The sequence below is a fragment of the Hydra vulgaris genome, chromosome 06 (genome assembly GCF_038396675.1).
Source record: "Hydra vulgaris chromosome 06, alternate assembly HydraT2T_AEP".
In the NCBI taxonomy this organism is placed as follows: Eukaryota; Metazoa; Cnidaria; class Hydrozoa; order Anthoathecata; family Hydridae; genus Hydra; species Hydra vulgaris.
Window position 1 is genome coordinate 3,168,126 of NC_088925.1, and position 15,409 is coordinate 3,183,534.

Below are 15,409 nucleotides of genomic sequence, written 5' to 3' on the forward strand. Positions count from 1 at the left end.
TAGAATTTATTCATAAAATCAGAGTTTGGAAAAATTCAAGATGTTCTTATAGTATCAATAATTTAAAGAAGTTTACTGGAGTTACAATGTATAATGTTAATAGAATGCCTAAGTTTATTTATTCTGCTGATACTGAATTTGGTTACATTAATCATACTGCTAATGTGCAATTTTATATGCCTTGTATATCGAATTTTATATAGCAATGCTCCCGTAACTGGTGTAGGTAAAAGTGGAAAGAAAGAACTTACTGCAATTACTAATAAAGACGAACCTGAAAAGAAAAAAGCAAAGGACGATGAAAAACAATAATATGTAATGTTTATTTTTATTTTAATAAATTTATACAAAATTTATTTCATTCTCTATTTCATTAACAAGAGTTTGATAATACCCAACCATATTAATATCTTCCATAATTTCTGGTTTATAATCTTCTAATAATCGTATTAATAAGGCGGTTACGTGTTCTTTGTTTTCTCTCCAAGCGGCAATGTCTCCTTCACTAAATCGCTCCTCTAATAATCGATTCATCACTATAATGAATGCTCTGTTCTCAATAGCTTGTCGTTCGCTACTTACAAATCTTGTAACGTCTGACTTTGAACTACCATTCATTGTAACAACTACAGGTCTTTTAGGTATCTTTATTGCGAAATGTCACTGTTTGCTTGTGTCACTGTTTGTTTGTTTGCTTGTGTCACTGTTTTTATGACTAGGCACTGTTTGCTTGTGTCACTGTTTTTATGACACTGTTTGCTTGTGTTTTTAGACACTGTTTTTAGACACTGTTTTTAGACACTGTTTTTATGACACTGTTTGCTTGTGTTTTTAGACACTGTTTGCTTGTGTCACTGTTTGCTTGTGTCACTGTTTTTATGACTAGGCAACTCATTCTATTATCTCCTTATGAGGGTACAGCTCTAAAACTCAGTTTTATGGTTCTGAGGCCGGCTGGTAGTCAGGTTTCCCGAACTCTGTGGTAGCTCTCAGAGAGGCTGATTCCATCAACAGCTGAAAAATATCAAAGTATTAACAGTGCCATGTTGCGCATGGATGGTGTCCCTGTTTGTACTTTTGGTGTGCATTGCGGAGGCCACATTTGGAGCCCTTTGTTACGGCTTAGGGTTTATTAGTAGTAATGAGGCAATTGCTTGGGCTATTAAACAGTGTTCTGAGTACTATCTATGCTTTGAGTCAAGTTCTTCAATCTAATTTAAAAATGAATAAAGTACCAAAAACTATAAAACACAAAAAACCATCATCATCACCAAGTTCTCTAAACCTATCATTCACTAATATTCGTGGTCTTCGAAGTAACTTTTCTTCTGTTGAGTCTTATCTCTTGCAAAGTTCACCAGACCTACTTGCACTTTGTGAGACTAATTTGAGTTCGGCTGTCTCATCTTGTGATCTTAGTGTTGATGGTTATCTTCCTCTGATTCGTAAAGACTCCAATAGTCACATGCTTGGCCTGGGCATTTACATTCGTAAGAATTCACCTGTTTGTCGTGAAACTAGGTTTGAATCCACAGACTATTCTTTCATGTGCTTTCGTTTAGCACCACTTCACTCTATTGCCTTTCTCTTTGTTCTATATCGATTTCCTTCATCTCAAGACTGTACTCTTTTTGATGTTATTTCTGATCATATTGACCAAGCCCTCTCTCTTTATCCATCAGCTAATATAGTTGTTGTCGGTGACTTTAATGCTCACCACTCTGAATGGCTTGGCTCTAGTGTCAGTGACTCTGCAGGCATTAAAGCCCACAACTTTTGTCTTTCTCAATCCCTAACTCAAATAGTCAACTTTCCAACTCGCTTTCCTAACAACCCTAATCATTTACCTTCTCTACTCGACTTATGTCTTGTTTCTGATCCTAGTCAGTGCTCAGTTTCTCCACATTCCCCCTTAGGTGCTTCTGATCACAGTTTGATCTCTTTAAAACTAATATCTCATTCTTCTTCATCACCTGAATACCCCTACTATCGAACCTCTTACAACTACAGTAAAGCTGACTGGGATTCTTTCCGTGATTTTCTTCGTGATGGCCCTTGGGTAAAAATCTTTCAACTTCCTGTCGACAAATGTGCTTCTTATATAACTTCGTGGATTCAGGCTGGCATGGAATCTTTTATTCCCTCTCGACGATTCCAGGTCAAGCCTCACTCTCCTCCATGGTTTTCCTCACACTGTGCTGCTGCGATTGCCAATCGAAACCGTTACTTCCATATTTATCAGCAAAACAATTCTCCAGAAAACAGACGTCTGTTTATTACTGCTAGAAACAACTGTAAAAAGGTTTTGTCTAACGCCAAAACCCGCTATTCTCAGGTCATGAAATCTCGTATCTCATCTCAAAAATTAGGCTCTCGTGACTTCTGGAGAATCTTTAATAATATCAATAATAAGGGCAAATCTATAATTCCACCTCTCTTGTATGGTTCAGACTTTGTCACCTCACCTAAAGACAAAGCCGAACTGTTTGCTAAAAACTTTTCATCAATATCATCTCTTGATTCCACTAATTGCGTTCTACCTGATATTGCCAACAAACAGGTTGATCCATTGCTTGACATTCATATCACTCCAGCATCTGTATCTAAAGTGATTTCCTGTCTAGACTCTTCTACAGCTTGTGGCCCAGACAACATACCTGTTATTGTCTTGCAGAAGTGTTCTCCAGAGCTGTCGTCTATACTCTCAAAACTATTCAACAAGTGCTTATCAGAGTCTTGTTTTCCAGCCTGCTGGAAAGCCGCATCTGTTATCCCTATCTTCAAAAATTCTGGGGAGCGATCTGATTCGTCTAACTACCGTCCTATAAGTCTTCTTCCTATCATAAGCAAGGTTTTTGAATCTTTAATTAACAAACACTTAATTTCTCATCTTGAATCTAATAACTTATTTTCTGACCATCAATATGGATTTCGATCTTCTCGTTCTACAGCTGATTTGCTAACAGTAATAACTGACAGGTTTTATCGTGCATTAGATGAAGGTGGAGAGGTTAAGGCCATCGCTCTTGACATTTCAAAAGCGTTTGATAAAGTTTGGCATGCTGGTCTTCTCCATAAGCTTTCTTCTTATGGTGTATCCGGCAACATCTTTAAGATCATTGAATCCTTCCTTTCCAATCGTAGCATAAAAGTTGTCCTCGATGGACAACACTCTTCTTCTTATTCTGTAACTTCAGGGGTTCCTCAAGGTTCTATCCTTGGCCCTATACTCTTTTTAATTTACATTAACGATCTTCCAGATATTCTCACATCTAAGGTGGCATTGTTTGCTGATGATACTACCATTTATTCTTGTCGTGATAAGAAACCAACACCCTCTGATTGCCTGGAGGGGGCATTTGAGCTTGAAAAGGATCTCACTTCTGCTACAGCATGGGGCTCGTATCAGCCTTGTATGGAATACTGTTGCCATATCTGGGGCGGATCTTCTAATGATGCCCTTTCTCTTTTAGACAAGGTGCAAAAACGCATTGTAAACATAGTTGGACCTGCTCTTGCAGCCAACCTTCAACCATTATCACATCGTCGTAATGTTGCTTCTCTTTCTCTTTTCTACAAATACTATAATGGGCACTGCTCGAAAGAGCTAACGTCTCTTGTGCCATCTACTAAAATTCATTCTCGTGTTACTCGTCATTCAATTAAGTGTCATCCTTTTTCTGTGACTGTTTCTAAGTGCTCCAAAAACGCTTATTCGTCTAGTTTTTTTCCTCGAACATCAGCTCTTTGGAATTCGCTTCCTTCATCTTGCTTTCCTGACTCATATAATTTGCAATCTTTTAAATCGTCCGTCAATCGTTATCTTGCTCTACAATCTTCATCTTTTCTCTTACAGTAACTTCCAACTTTAATTAGTGGCTGCTTGTAGCCTTGTTGGAAGCGAAGATGTTTAAAAAAAAAAAAAAAAAAAAAAAAATCATCTTTAACATCCGATTTAAGGCAAAGATTACCCTCCATCATCTGTTTTATAATTTGCACAATTTCCGGTCGTTCAAGGTGCATTTCTTCGCATCGATAGATATCTTTATTGATCAAATCTTGAAGCCAAAATGTAGAATAAGAATTTGTGTTTGGTGGCTGAAAAGAGCCAATGTCGTCTTCATCGTACACCGATAGTAATGCTTCAGCTATTGTTGTTTTGCCACTGTTACTTTTTCCTATGAATATAATTGTAGACTTTTTTTCTGCTGTGCCATTCATAATATCTACTATATTATAAAGAAGCTCTTTTAATGAATAACCGTTTTCCTCAGCTATACTTCTAAACACTTGAATCGCTGTAGCATACCCCTTTAATAAATCGACATCGATAGTGTGAAGATTGTATATACATTGACTCAAACGATAACATTTACACACTTGAAAATCTTCCTTAAATAAGTAACTATTGCACAACTCGGTATAACTAAAATTTGTTTTTAATGCATAGGCTTGCTGAAAAGCAATATTCTTAATAGACTTCAATTGTGTTGCATTGCATTTTCGTTCTAGATTTCGAAGTTGCGCATTATTTTGCAATTCCCTTACGTATCTACCATTATTGTAGAGTCGCTTATCTACTATCAAGTTGTGCAACTTTTCCTTATTTGATTCACGTTTAGACCAACTTTGGGTTGGGGCAGAATTAGATAATACAACATCACCTTCTATAATCTCAGTATTATTCTAGAAAAAAAGAATTTATTTTGTGTACAACACAAAGTCTACATGAACATTTACTATTTTTAAACATTTTATTTACACTTTCAAATATACCATCTCTCATTTTCATATATTTTTTATGTATAACCTTTAGATTAGAAATAGCAGCTCTTACTTCATTTGGTGCATACTGTTTCACTACATCAATTATACCATCCACATTATCGTTATTTACTTCAACATCGCATTTCGGTGCAATTTCGGCACAGGCACCTGCAATATTACATCTTGCGTTTTGATCTAGGTCGTTTAGGGCTTGGCTCTCCTCTTGCCATTTCTTCACAAACGCTTGATGACAAAGAGTCTCTTCGTTCAAATTGGGATGATTGTCTATCTCCGGCCATTAAATCGCTAGTGGAGGAGGACTCTCCAAAATCCTCCTGCGTTTTAATTTCCGCTTCGGTACAACTGAAGAAGTATCGCTCACAGTCCCAGCAGGCGAATGATCTGGACTTGTGTTTAAGGCAAGCTGGTACTGATTCTTCTGATGTTTCGAGTCTGTCAAGTATGTAGACTTTCGTCGCATCGTAATGTTCCTTGTTTTTGATTGACACAATGGAGACGTTACAACCACAGTCTGTACATTTGGAGGATTGTTCCTAATATTCTAGGAACAATCCTCCAAATGTACAAAGGATCGTTCGTAATACATATTCTACATTCTGGGTTTCCGTGAATGCTGAAGTATCGTCTGAAAAATCTTCTATAATCCCACACGAGTTTTCCATCGGGCTTACACATTGTGTGGACAAGGTAATGTCCATGATATTGTGGTTTGTTACACCCGTGATGATAGGCAGCAAATTTGATTCTTCCAAAATCGTTAACCCACAATTCTTTACCGTCTGTAAGTTGGATGTCATCCTCAACGTTGAAAATAATGTGCAATGGACAATAGGTTACAGTTTGTAACTCAACTGTATCTTTAATTACAAAAGGTTCAACTGTTAATGGATTTATACTAGATCTTCTTGCAAATTCTTCAATAGCTTGTTTAGGAGTAAGTCCTGTGAACTGTTTACTCTTCCACATTCTGATGCTAACTGAATAAAACTGCCCTTTATATAGTATTTTATATTATAATCCAATTAATCCAATTAGCAATGATTGATGGCAGGAACAATGCGGCGCAGTAATAAAAATGACAAAATTTTCTGTTTTTGGTTATAATTGTATAAAATATAGTCATATAGAAAATAGTATTAAAATAGAAAAAGAAATAAAGCCGCAAATGAAAACAAAAAAAAAGAATAGTGTCGCAAATAGAAACAACAGAATGAATTTAAAAAAATTTAAATTTAAAAATTTTCTAAGTTTTCAGTTCTTTTGAAATTTTTGATATGTTACAATTTAGATGTATGCTGTATTCCATATGTTACAATTTAGAGCTTTTCTTTACTGTCTCATAGTTTTAAAAAAAATAATAAATTTCTCTTTTAAAATGTGTCGCAATGTATAGCGTAGTGTCTGTCTAAAACAATTTTTAGTAGAATTAAGTAATCTTGCATAAATCAGTCAATAAATAAAACAAAAAAAAAAAAAAAAGCTGACACCTTTGTCTAGTTAAAAAAATAAACAAATGGTTATCGAAAGGAATAAAATGAATGGTAATATACAATTATATTAAGTTATTTATTCAATTTGCAACTTTGGCAAAGTCCACATTTATTTATACAAAAATATCTTTTGTTGAGTGTTTGAATCTCTTTATTGATCTTAAAAAGGTATTTTTTTTCTTTTTTTTTATACATGACTGTAAAAAAAAAAAGAAAAAAAATAGGTTAAATAGAAAAAAAAAATTTTTAATTTAAAAAAATATAAGAAAAAATGAATATACCTTTCATTTGATTGCGAATTTTTTTGACCAAATTTAACTATCCCCATTCCAAAGAAAATTATTTCATAATTACTTTCTGTAACTTCCCGTTAACAAAAAAATATATTAATTAAAAATTTTTTATAATAATTTATAACTTCCTGTAAAATTTTTTTTTCTATAAATTGAATTTTTTTTGAGATTTAGTAACTCTTCCTGATGATCCAGCAATGGTGAAACTTCAAGTCGAAGATAAAAGTTAGATAAGCGTTTTTTACTAATTTATATACATATATATATATATATATATATATATATATATATATATATATATATATATATATATATATATATATATATATATATATATATATATATATATAAACACACACACACACACATGCACGCACGCATGCACACACATATTTGCTAAGACACTTAGGTAGTCATGTTTTGTTGTATATGCTTTTGTGTTTTTGTTACAACAGTTTTTTTTTTAATAGTTTACAATTTTTAATCCATTATTATCATAAAATATTTTTTGAATTGTTACAAAAATGTTTTAATTTCTTTTTATTCTTTTGTACAAAAGAGAAGAGTAAAAAAAAGGCATAAAAATAACTGATAAGAACTAATTTAGGTTAATCAAATTTTTAAACAAAACAACTTAGTTAAACTAATTTGTTTTTTTTGTTTTTTTTTATCTATTGTTTTCTTTATTTATTTTTGTTTTTATTTTTCATGTGCATTTAAATTTACGGAATATCTATTGACTAAATAATTATGTGATAATCTTTGTTGATATATGTATAGTTAGTGTAATATATCAACAAAGGGTTTTTGTTTTAAAATTTCTAAAGTTAATTTTTCTATAAAGATTATAAGTAAATTATATTTTAAGCTCCAGGACTACTATGTTTTAATCTTTGTTTTTGAAGTCAGTAATAATGAAATTTTTTTTTTGTATTTTTTAATACTTTTTTTGTGTGTGGAAGTAGTGTAATCATGTGAAAGTTGTGTAACCACCTTTTGTGTGTAACCATCTGGAAGTGGTCTTAAGTCTTAGAAATATTTGATTTAAAAAAATTTTCTATTACATTAGTTTTATTTTTAATAATTTACAATATTTAATCTAAAGTTATCATGAAAAATATTTTGAATTATTACAAAAATGTTTTAATTTCTTTTTATTCTTTTGTTCTAACACTCATAACTCAATTTGAAACTTTGCTTTCATTATAAAATTAAAATAAAAACACAGTAACATGGCAACAGCTGATGAGGAGTTGTCTCCCACAGTTCAACATTTACTAGATCAACCTTCTTTAAAATGGATTTTTGTTGGAGGTAAAGGCGGAGTTGGAAAAACTACTTGCAGGTATTTTGATATTTATATATTTTTTCTGAAATATAATATATATAGGGTTCAAGTTAAGACCAAAAAATCTAATCATAAAAAATTAATTTTTTTTTTGAAACTCTTTCTCTTAACACCTAACTGCGAAGACTGAGAAGGAGGTTGCATTAGTACAAAATTGTATCTTTTGCACTTTATTTTGTAATTGTTATTTTTTTAACATCTTATCTCTCATTTTTACATATCATTTCATTATATTCTAATTACACAGGAATTTAAAACAGTTTAAGCTAATGCTGTAATTTACAACTTAAATTATAATTTAAAGCTAAAATTTTAAATGAAATTTAAAATGTATTTATTACAATTAAAATGTATTTATTACAATTACCATTAGCCCTAAATTAAGGCAATTAGGCTTAACTGTCGTCCTAAAATTGTTTAAGGTCAGTAAAAACTGCCGACCTTCTTTCTATGTTTTATGGTAAAACCTGTCAAATTTTTCTCCACAAACCTGATAGACCTGATGCCGATCTCTAACAGTTTAAGCTCAGCAAGAAATTGCCCACCTCATTTTTCCTGACTCCGAAGGTCATATTACTTTTACTCATTGTTTTAAGATGGTAAATACTTAAGATGGTAGTTATAAATTTATGGTATAAGTTTAATTGCAAATATTAGAATATTTAAACCATTTTAATAGTTATAAAAAACTATATAAGTTAAAGTTGATGAAAACATTAAATTTCATATTTTCCCAAAAACATGTGCAATCTATAAACCAAACGAGTAAGATCAAATCAAAAAAATACAATTAAAAAAAAAATACTGAACTTGTTATTAATTTAATCCAAGTTCTCTCAAGTTTTATTGCTTCTTGACCTAGCATAATAATAAAAATTTATGTGTAATTAATTTTTTTGTTCAACAAGTTTTTAAAGTAATGTTTTTTATTCAATTTTTTTATTAAATTATTTTGCAATAAAGTAAAGTGAGAGAAAAAAATTAAATTTGATAAGACAAATTATGTTTCCATAGTAAGTGTAATTCTAAGTATATACTTAAATTTCTGGGTTTTTTTGTTGTTGAAAAAATCAAATTTTGAACAGAATGAGTGAACTAATAACTGATTTTAGTTTTTAGTTCACTCCTTTAATGTATGCAATATAGTTTTTCTACTTTTTAAACTATTTTTACAAAGCAAAATATGATGCCTTTACAAAGTTTAAAAATATTTAACAATATTGATTTTAAAACTGATAATGACTTTTTTAATGAGTTTTTTTTCTTTTTGCTTCTAAATCTGTTATTATTGCTACTGCTAGATCTATGTTTGATTTTTAGGGAAGCTTTTATTATGTTTAATGTTATTTAATTTGTTTCTTGATTTCCCTTTTTAAAGAATCAAATATTACAGATGTGCAGTTTCCATTCAATTTAAATAGTTATTATACAAAAATGTTAAAAATTTGCAAAGATAAAATTTAGGTTATTTGAACAAGAACTCTTCAAAGAACTCTTTAAAGAACTCTTTAAACAACTCTTTAAAGAACTCTTTGAACAAGAAATCTTTAAAGAACTCTTTGAACAAGAAATCTTTAAAGAACTCTTTGAACAAGAAATCTTTAAAGAACTCTTTAAAACGAATTCCTAAAAAAACTTGCGTATTTCTTGAAAATATTATATTGCTATAAATAGTATTGAAAAAAAAAAAAAAATTGTATTGCATTTTTCATATTCTATTCAAAATTTCTTGTAAATAACTTTTAGTCAAAAGCTTTTTATATCAACATCTAAGATATAAATAAACACACTGCTATGTGTTTAGTATAAGTATATTTATATTTATATATATAAAGTATATTATGATTGTTTTAGTTTACTTTATAGGTTAATTTAGTGTGATGTACTTATCCATAAAGTACATCACACTAAAATTAACATTAAAATAAAAGTCAGAAAGTATTGACTTCCATCCAGAGATTTAAAGTAATTAAAATTTAAAATTTTTTTTAGTTTAATGAAAATCTTTGTGTAAGACAGCAAATAATCTCACTTTAATAAGCATCTTTGCTTCCAATAAGGCTGCAAGCAGCCACTAATTAAAGTTAGAAGTTACTGAAAGAGAAAAGATGAAAATTGTAGAGCAAGATAACGATTGACGGACAACTTAAAGGATTGCAAATTATATGAATCAGGAAAGCAAGATGAAGGAAGCGAATTCCAAAGAACTGATGTTCGAGAAAAAAAACTAGACAAATAAGCGTTTTTGGAGCACTTAGAAACAGTCACAGAAAAAGGATGAGACTTGATTAAATGACAAGTAACACGAGAATGAATTTTTGTAGATGGCACAAGAGACGCTAGCTCTTTAGAGCAATGCCCATTAGAGTATTTGTAGAAAAGAGAAAGAGAAGCAACATTACATTGATATGATAATGGTTGGAGATTGGCTGCAAAAGCAGGTCCAACTATGTTTACAATGCGTTTTTGCAACTTGTCTAAAAGAAAAAGGGCATCATTAGAAGATCTGCCCCAGATATGGCAACAGTATTCCATACAAGGCTGGATTTGAGATTTATAGAGATAGAGAATAGAACCGAAAGTAAGAAAGCGTTGATCTCGATAAAGAGATGCAACCTTAGCAGATGCTAATTTTGCAACTGATTTGATATATGGTTTCCAAGAAAGATCGGAAGTAAGAGTTAATCCTAGAAGGTTAAAGCTAGATGACTTATCGAGTACATTACTGTTCATAAATATAGGAAGATCGAAATTATTGCGATAACGATTGGCTGAAAAAATTGAGTTTAATCTGTATTGAAGTTCACCAGCCACTGTGAGCCCCATGCTGTAGCAGAAGTGAAATCCTGATCAAGAAGTGAGGGCCAAGGATAGAACCTTGAGGAAGTTCTGAAGTTATAGAATAAGAAGAAGATACAAGGACAACTTTTATGCTACGATTGAAAAAGAAGGATTCACTATTCTTAAAGATGTTGCCAGATACACCATAAGAAGAAAGCTTATGGAGAAGACCAGCACGCCAAACTTTATCAAAAGCTTTTGAAATGCCAAGAGCGATTGCCTTAACCTCTCCACCTTTATCTAATGCACGATAAAGCCTATCAGTTATTACTGTTGGCAAATCAGCTGTAGAACGAGAAGATCAAAATCCATAGCCTTGTTTTAAATAAAAAAGTGCTTAACGCATTAGCTTAACGCGATATTTGATGTCATAGACTTATCTTTATTTTTTTTATAGACATTAAGTGTTTTAACTACCGCAATAAATAAATGACCGCGAACTGGTTTAATTTAGCAATTAACTAAATTAACTAAAACAATGTATAAATGTTGTAAATGTGAATATATTATGAAAAGTTTGTTGTGTTTTCAATTGTTATTTTAATATCAATTTTAGTTCAATATTACGAAGTAAAATATATAATATATATATATATATATATATATATATATATATATATATATATATATATATATATATATATATATATATATTTATATGTATATATATATATATATATATATATATATATATATATATATATATATATATATATATATATATATATATTCATTATTTCTAAAAATTGTAATTGCATTAGTTAATAAAAAAAACAATTATTTTCTATTTTTTAAAACTTCTGGAGTAAACAAAAAATATTAAAATATTGATAAAGGAAAACCCTTGTTAATTGCGATTTTGTTTTGACTAGCAAAGAATAAGTTAGGTTTTTAAGATATTACATATATTAAGTATATTTATGTTGCTCAGCGTTTTCACTTGCGTTATAAAAAAATATAAAAAAGTTTAATGCCTGTTTTGAGCATATTTTTGCACTTATTAAGATCGCGTTCGCCAGGAATTTAATGAATAAATGTTTTACGTTATCTTATAAATTTTTTATACATTTAAACAAATCACAAAAAAACACAGCTATAGAAAATAATCGTTTTTAACAACTAATTTTTTTTTTTTTTTTTTGAATTTTATTAAACAAAAAAAATAATTAAATTACATAAAAAAGTCTTAACTATGCAAACTCTTTTGTTAATAATTCTCAAAACAAAAAACTTTTTAAATATTTCTATGCAATCGTGCAAACTTTAAAAAATACTCAATTAAAACAATATAAGTATAATTAATAAATCGTATCATATCTGTTTATAATAAGCATTTGTTAAAAATTGTTCATAAAAAATTAAGTTTCTTAACTTATAAACAAACTTAAAAGTATTTTAATTTTATTACAAAACTCTTTTTATTCGTCAGCAAGCAATTTATTTTAGAGTAATAAAATAAAAAGAAGGAGATAAATATGAGGTAATCTTTGTTAAGAAACATTCAATTTATTTATTGAACAATATTTGTTTTTATTTGCGTACCTACTTAAATAAAATATACTGTTAAAAAAGTCAAAATCAAGCTTAATGACGTCATTTATCTATATAAACTTGAATATATAATTTTTTTTTATTACATAATTAGTTCGCAAAGACTATCTGTTAAAAGATCATCGTCACTATCAATGTCCTTCGTATCACTTATTTCGATTAGTTGATCGAAATCTGCTAAGTTTTTTTGAGCTACTTTTTTTTCTGCAATAGCAGTGACACATTTTCGGCGTTTTTGCGTGTACTTGGCGAGAGAACGCTCAATTATATTATCAAAGTCTTCTTCTGACCAAAGGCTATGGTTTCCAAGAATTACAACACAATCAGTAAGTGTTTTGTGACTCAAAGAGAGGCGTTTATCCGATAAGATATTGGTGACAGTACTAAATGTTCTTTCAACTTCTGAATTGGACCCCAATATACACATAATTAATGACATAAGGCAACAGGTTTTGATATTCCATAAAGTATTTTTTAAAAATAATTTTCCGCAAACTGCGCACTGGATGACAATCAAACTCAGTTTTAACAAGCCGTTTTAGTTTTTTTTATTCACTTAATGCAACATCTTTTTGAAAACCCGCGTTTTTTAAAGGTGATTCAAAATGTAAATATGGTTGATTTCCTGCACTCCTGATTCTGGGTCTTCAATTATCCAATATATTGGGTCAATAACTTTCATGCTTCTATACAATATAAATTCTCTTAAATAGTCCTGAAACCTGCATGATAATATCGAATATAGTTTTGAAAAAATGGTTTTTTTAATTCGACAAAGTAGCGATTTATAAAGCTGTCAATAAATTCGTCATCTTGCCCAATACATTTAATTTTGTCTTCTATCTCCAATAGGGTTCGAGTTATAGTAGTAGGAATTTCATGAGCCAATAGCTCATTAGTTTCGAATATTTTAGACACAGGAATAACTATTTCCAAGCTGTCTAGATACAAACCAACTTTGTAGAGGAAAGAATGGCACTTAAATGATTTCAATAGGCCTTTCACTTTCGCTACAGTTTTGGAATTGGTCTGTTCAATAATTTTGATAAGCCATAATAAAAGCTGGCCATGTTTCTAACAGATTCAAAACTTTTTTCCTCCTGTGTCCAACAAACCTTGTTCCGGTAATTTGTGGTAAGTTGTAATGCGTTAAACCGAGGCATTTTGAAGCTGCTTCAACTTCAGCTTTTAATTTACCTGAATTTCTTAATAGATAGTAATTTGCAATATAAAAGTCATCAATTTTTATAAAATCAGGAATTTCTTTAAATGCATCTTTTACAGCCAATTCAATTCTATGATTAATGCAATGAATTTTAATCAACCATGGACGGTTTTGCTGAAACTGGGAATACTGCCCCATCTGCTGTTGCACATACAACTTTGTTGGTATAATCTTCGGTACTTAATTTAAATAATGATTTATCTGATTCAAAAATACTGTTTATACCAATGGTCACGGAGTTGGAGTTGCTACCACCAAAAAGTGACATATCCAACAACTCTGTTACCATGTAAATCAATACGCCATAGTTATCAGTTCGAACTAAAACTAGTTCCTTTTCTTTTCCAGTTTTTCTTGTTTGACTTCCATCACTAAGAATGGAAAAAAAATTGCACTTTTGGAGGTTTTCAAAGCATTTTTCCCGCACAGAGTCAGCACAACATTTAATCATTTCTCTGCATGTGTGCCCATTCCATAAATTGTTATTTTATATATATTATATATTATATTTTAAATCAACCAATCAGACTCCACTACCGCGACTTTGAGAGAATGTTAAAAGAACGGTACCATTGAGGGAACAACTTCCATATATATATAAAAAAAATCATAGTAGAAAAGTAATGAATTACAAGTAACAACATAAAACAAGTAAAACTTAAAACAAAGTATTTCAACGCAAATTGCAACTAATTTAGGACTTACCAAAACAGAAAAATGTGCATGAGGCATTGTTGAGTGGCACGCCAATTCATAGGCAATTTTTATAAGGTTATGGTAGGAATTTTGCATGTGTATTTCTCTCAGTGCAGAAGACTTGTTGACAAATTTTTGACAACAACCTAAACAAATAGTAGCATTTGTTTATTTTATTTTTTCTGCTTGTAAAGGCGATGATCACGAGACGAAAAAAGTTTCACGACGATAATCGTTTTCATCGCAGACAAATCGCTGTTTTGATTTTTACTAAAAACCATTTTTCACCATTAATAAGAAATATGGCAAAACGGGAAGTGTTGAATAGATGTGTTTTTAAAAAAACATTGTTAAATATTATTTGAAATTGTTATAGAAATAGAAAATAAAAACAGCGCCACCACAACGGAAAATAAATTTTTGCGACAAAATTACTGTAATAAACAAAGGCTACAAATCAATCTTTCATCACTTAATAACGCGTTACTAAGCAACAAAAGAAAAAAAAGAATGATAATAATGTTTCCTTTTTATTAATAATAATAAAAAGACAACATTTTTATTGTATTGATTATTAACAAATAATTTATTTTTTTGAGAACAATGTTTATTATGGCTGATATTTGTTTATTATAACGTTTTTAATTATAACGGGTGACGGGAACAATGTCGAAAAATGAATTTTGGAATAGTTTCGAATATATTAGAAAGGCCTAATATAGCAAAAAAAATAAAGAATAGTGTCGCAAATAATAAAAGGAATAATGTCGCAAATAGTAAAAACGGACCCATAGATTCATTTGCGACACTATTCCGTTTTTTTTTGTTTTCGACACTATTCATTAAACTCCTTTGCAACATTATTCCTTCTTATATTTTCAACACTATTCATTAAATTCATTTGCGACATTATTCCTTATTCTGTTATTCGACAACCAATCAAGCGACAATTTGCGACACTATCCCTTTTTCACATTTTCGACAATCAAATTTGCGACAATCAAATTTTGCGACATTATTCCTGTCACCCATTATAACATGTTATTAATAGTTTTGTGAAAATAATTTTTTTTAACAATAACAAAATATATTTTATAAAGTGATCGAACCTATGAGATGAGAATTTATAAGATAATATTATTGAAAAATTTTTAGCTTTAAAAATTGTTATTGAAAA

At 30.1% G+C, this 15,409-nt stretch overlaps 1 protein-coding gene across 1 annotated transcript in view; it reads left to right on the top strand.

Annotated features, from left to right (window-relative positions):
• Window positions 1-7,744: 7,744 nt before the first annotated feature.
• The window catches only part of LOC100204196 (ATPase ASNA1 homolog), a 37,913-nt gene continuing 30,248 nt past the window's right edge, over window positions 7,745-15,409 (top strand). Inside the window, exon 1 of the mRNA XM_065798997.1 lies at window positions 7,745-7,916. Within this exon, the coding sequence (XP_065655069.1) occupies window positions 7,804-7,916 (113 nt within the window). The 5' untranslated portion in view covers window positions 7,745-7,803. The remainder of the gene's footprint in view (window positions 7,917-15,409) is intronic.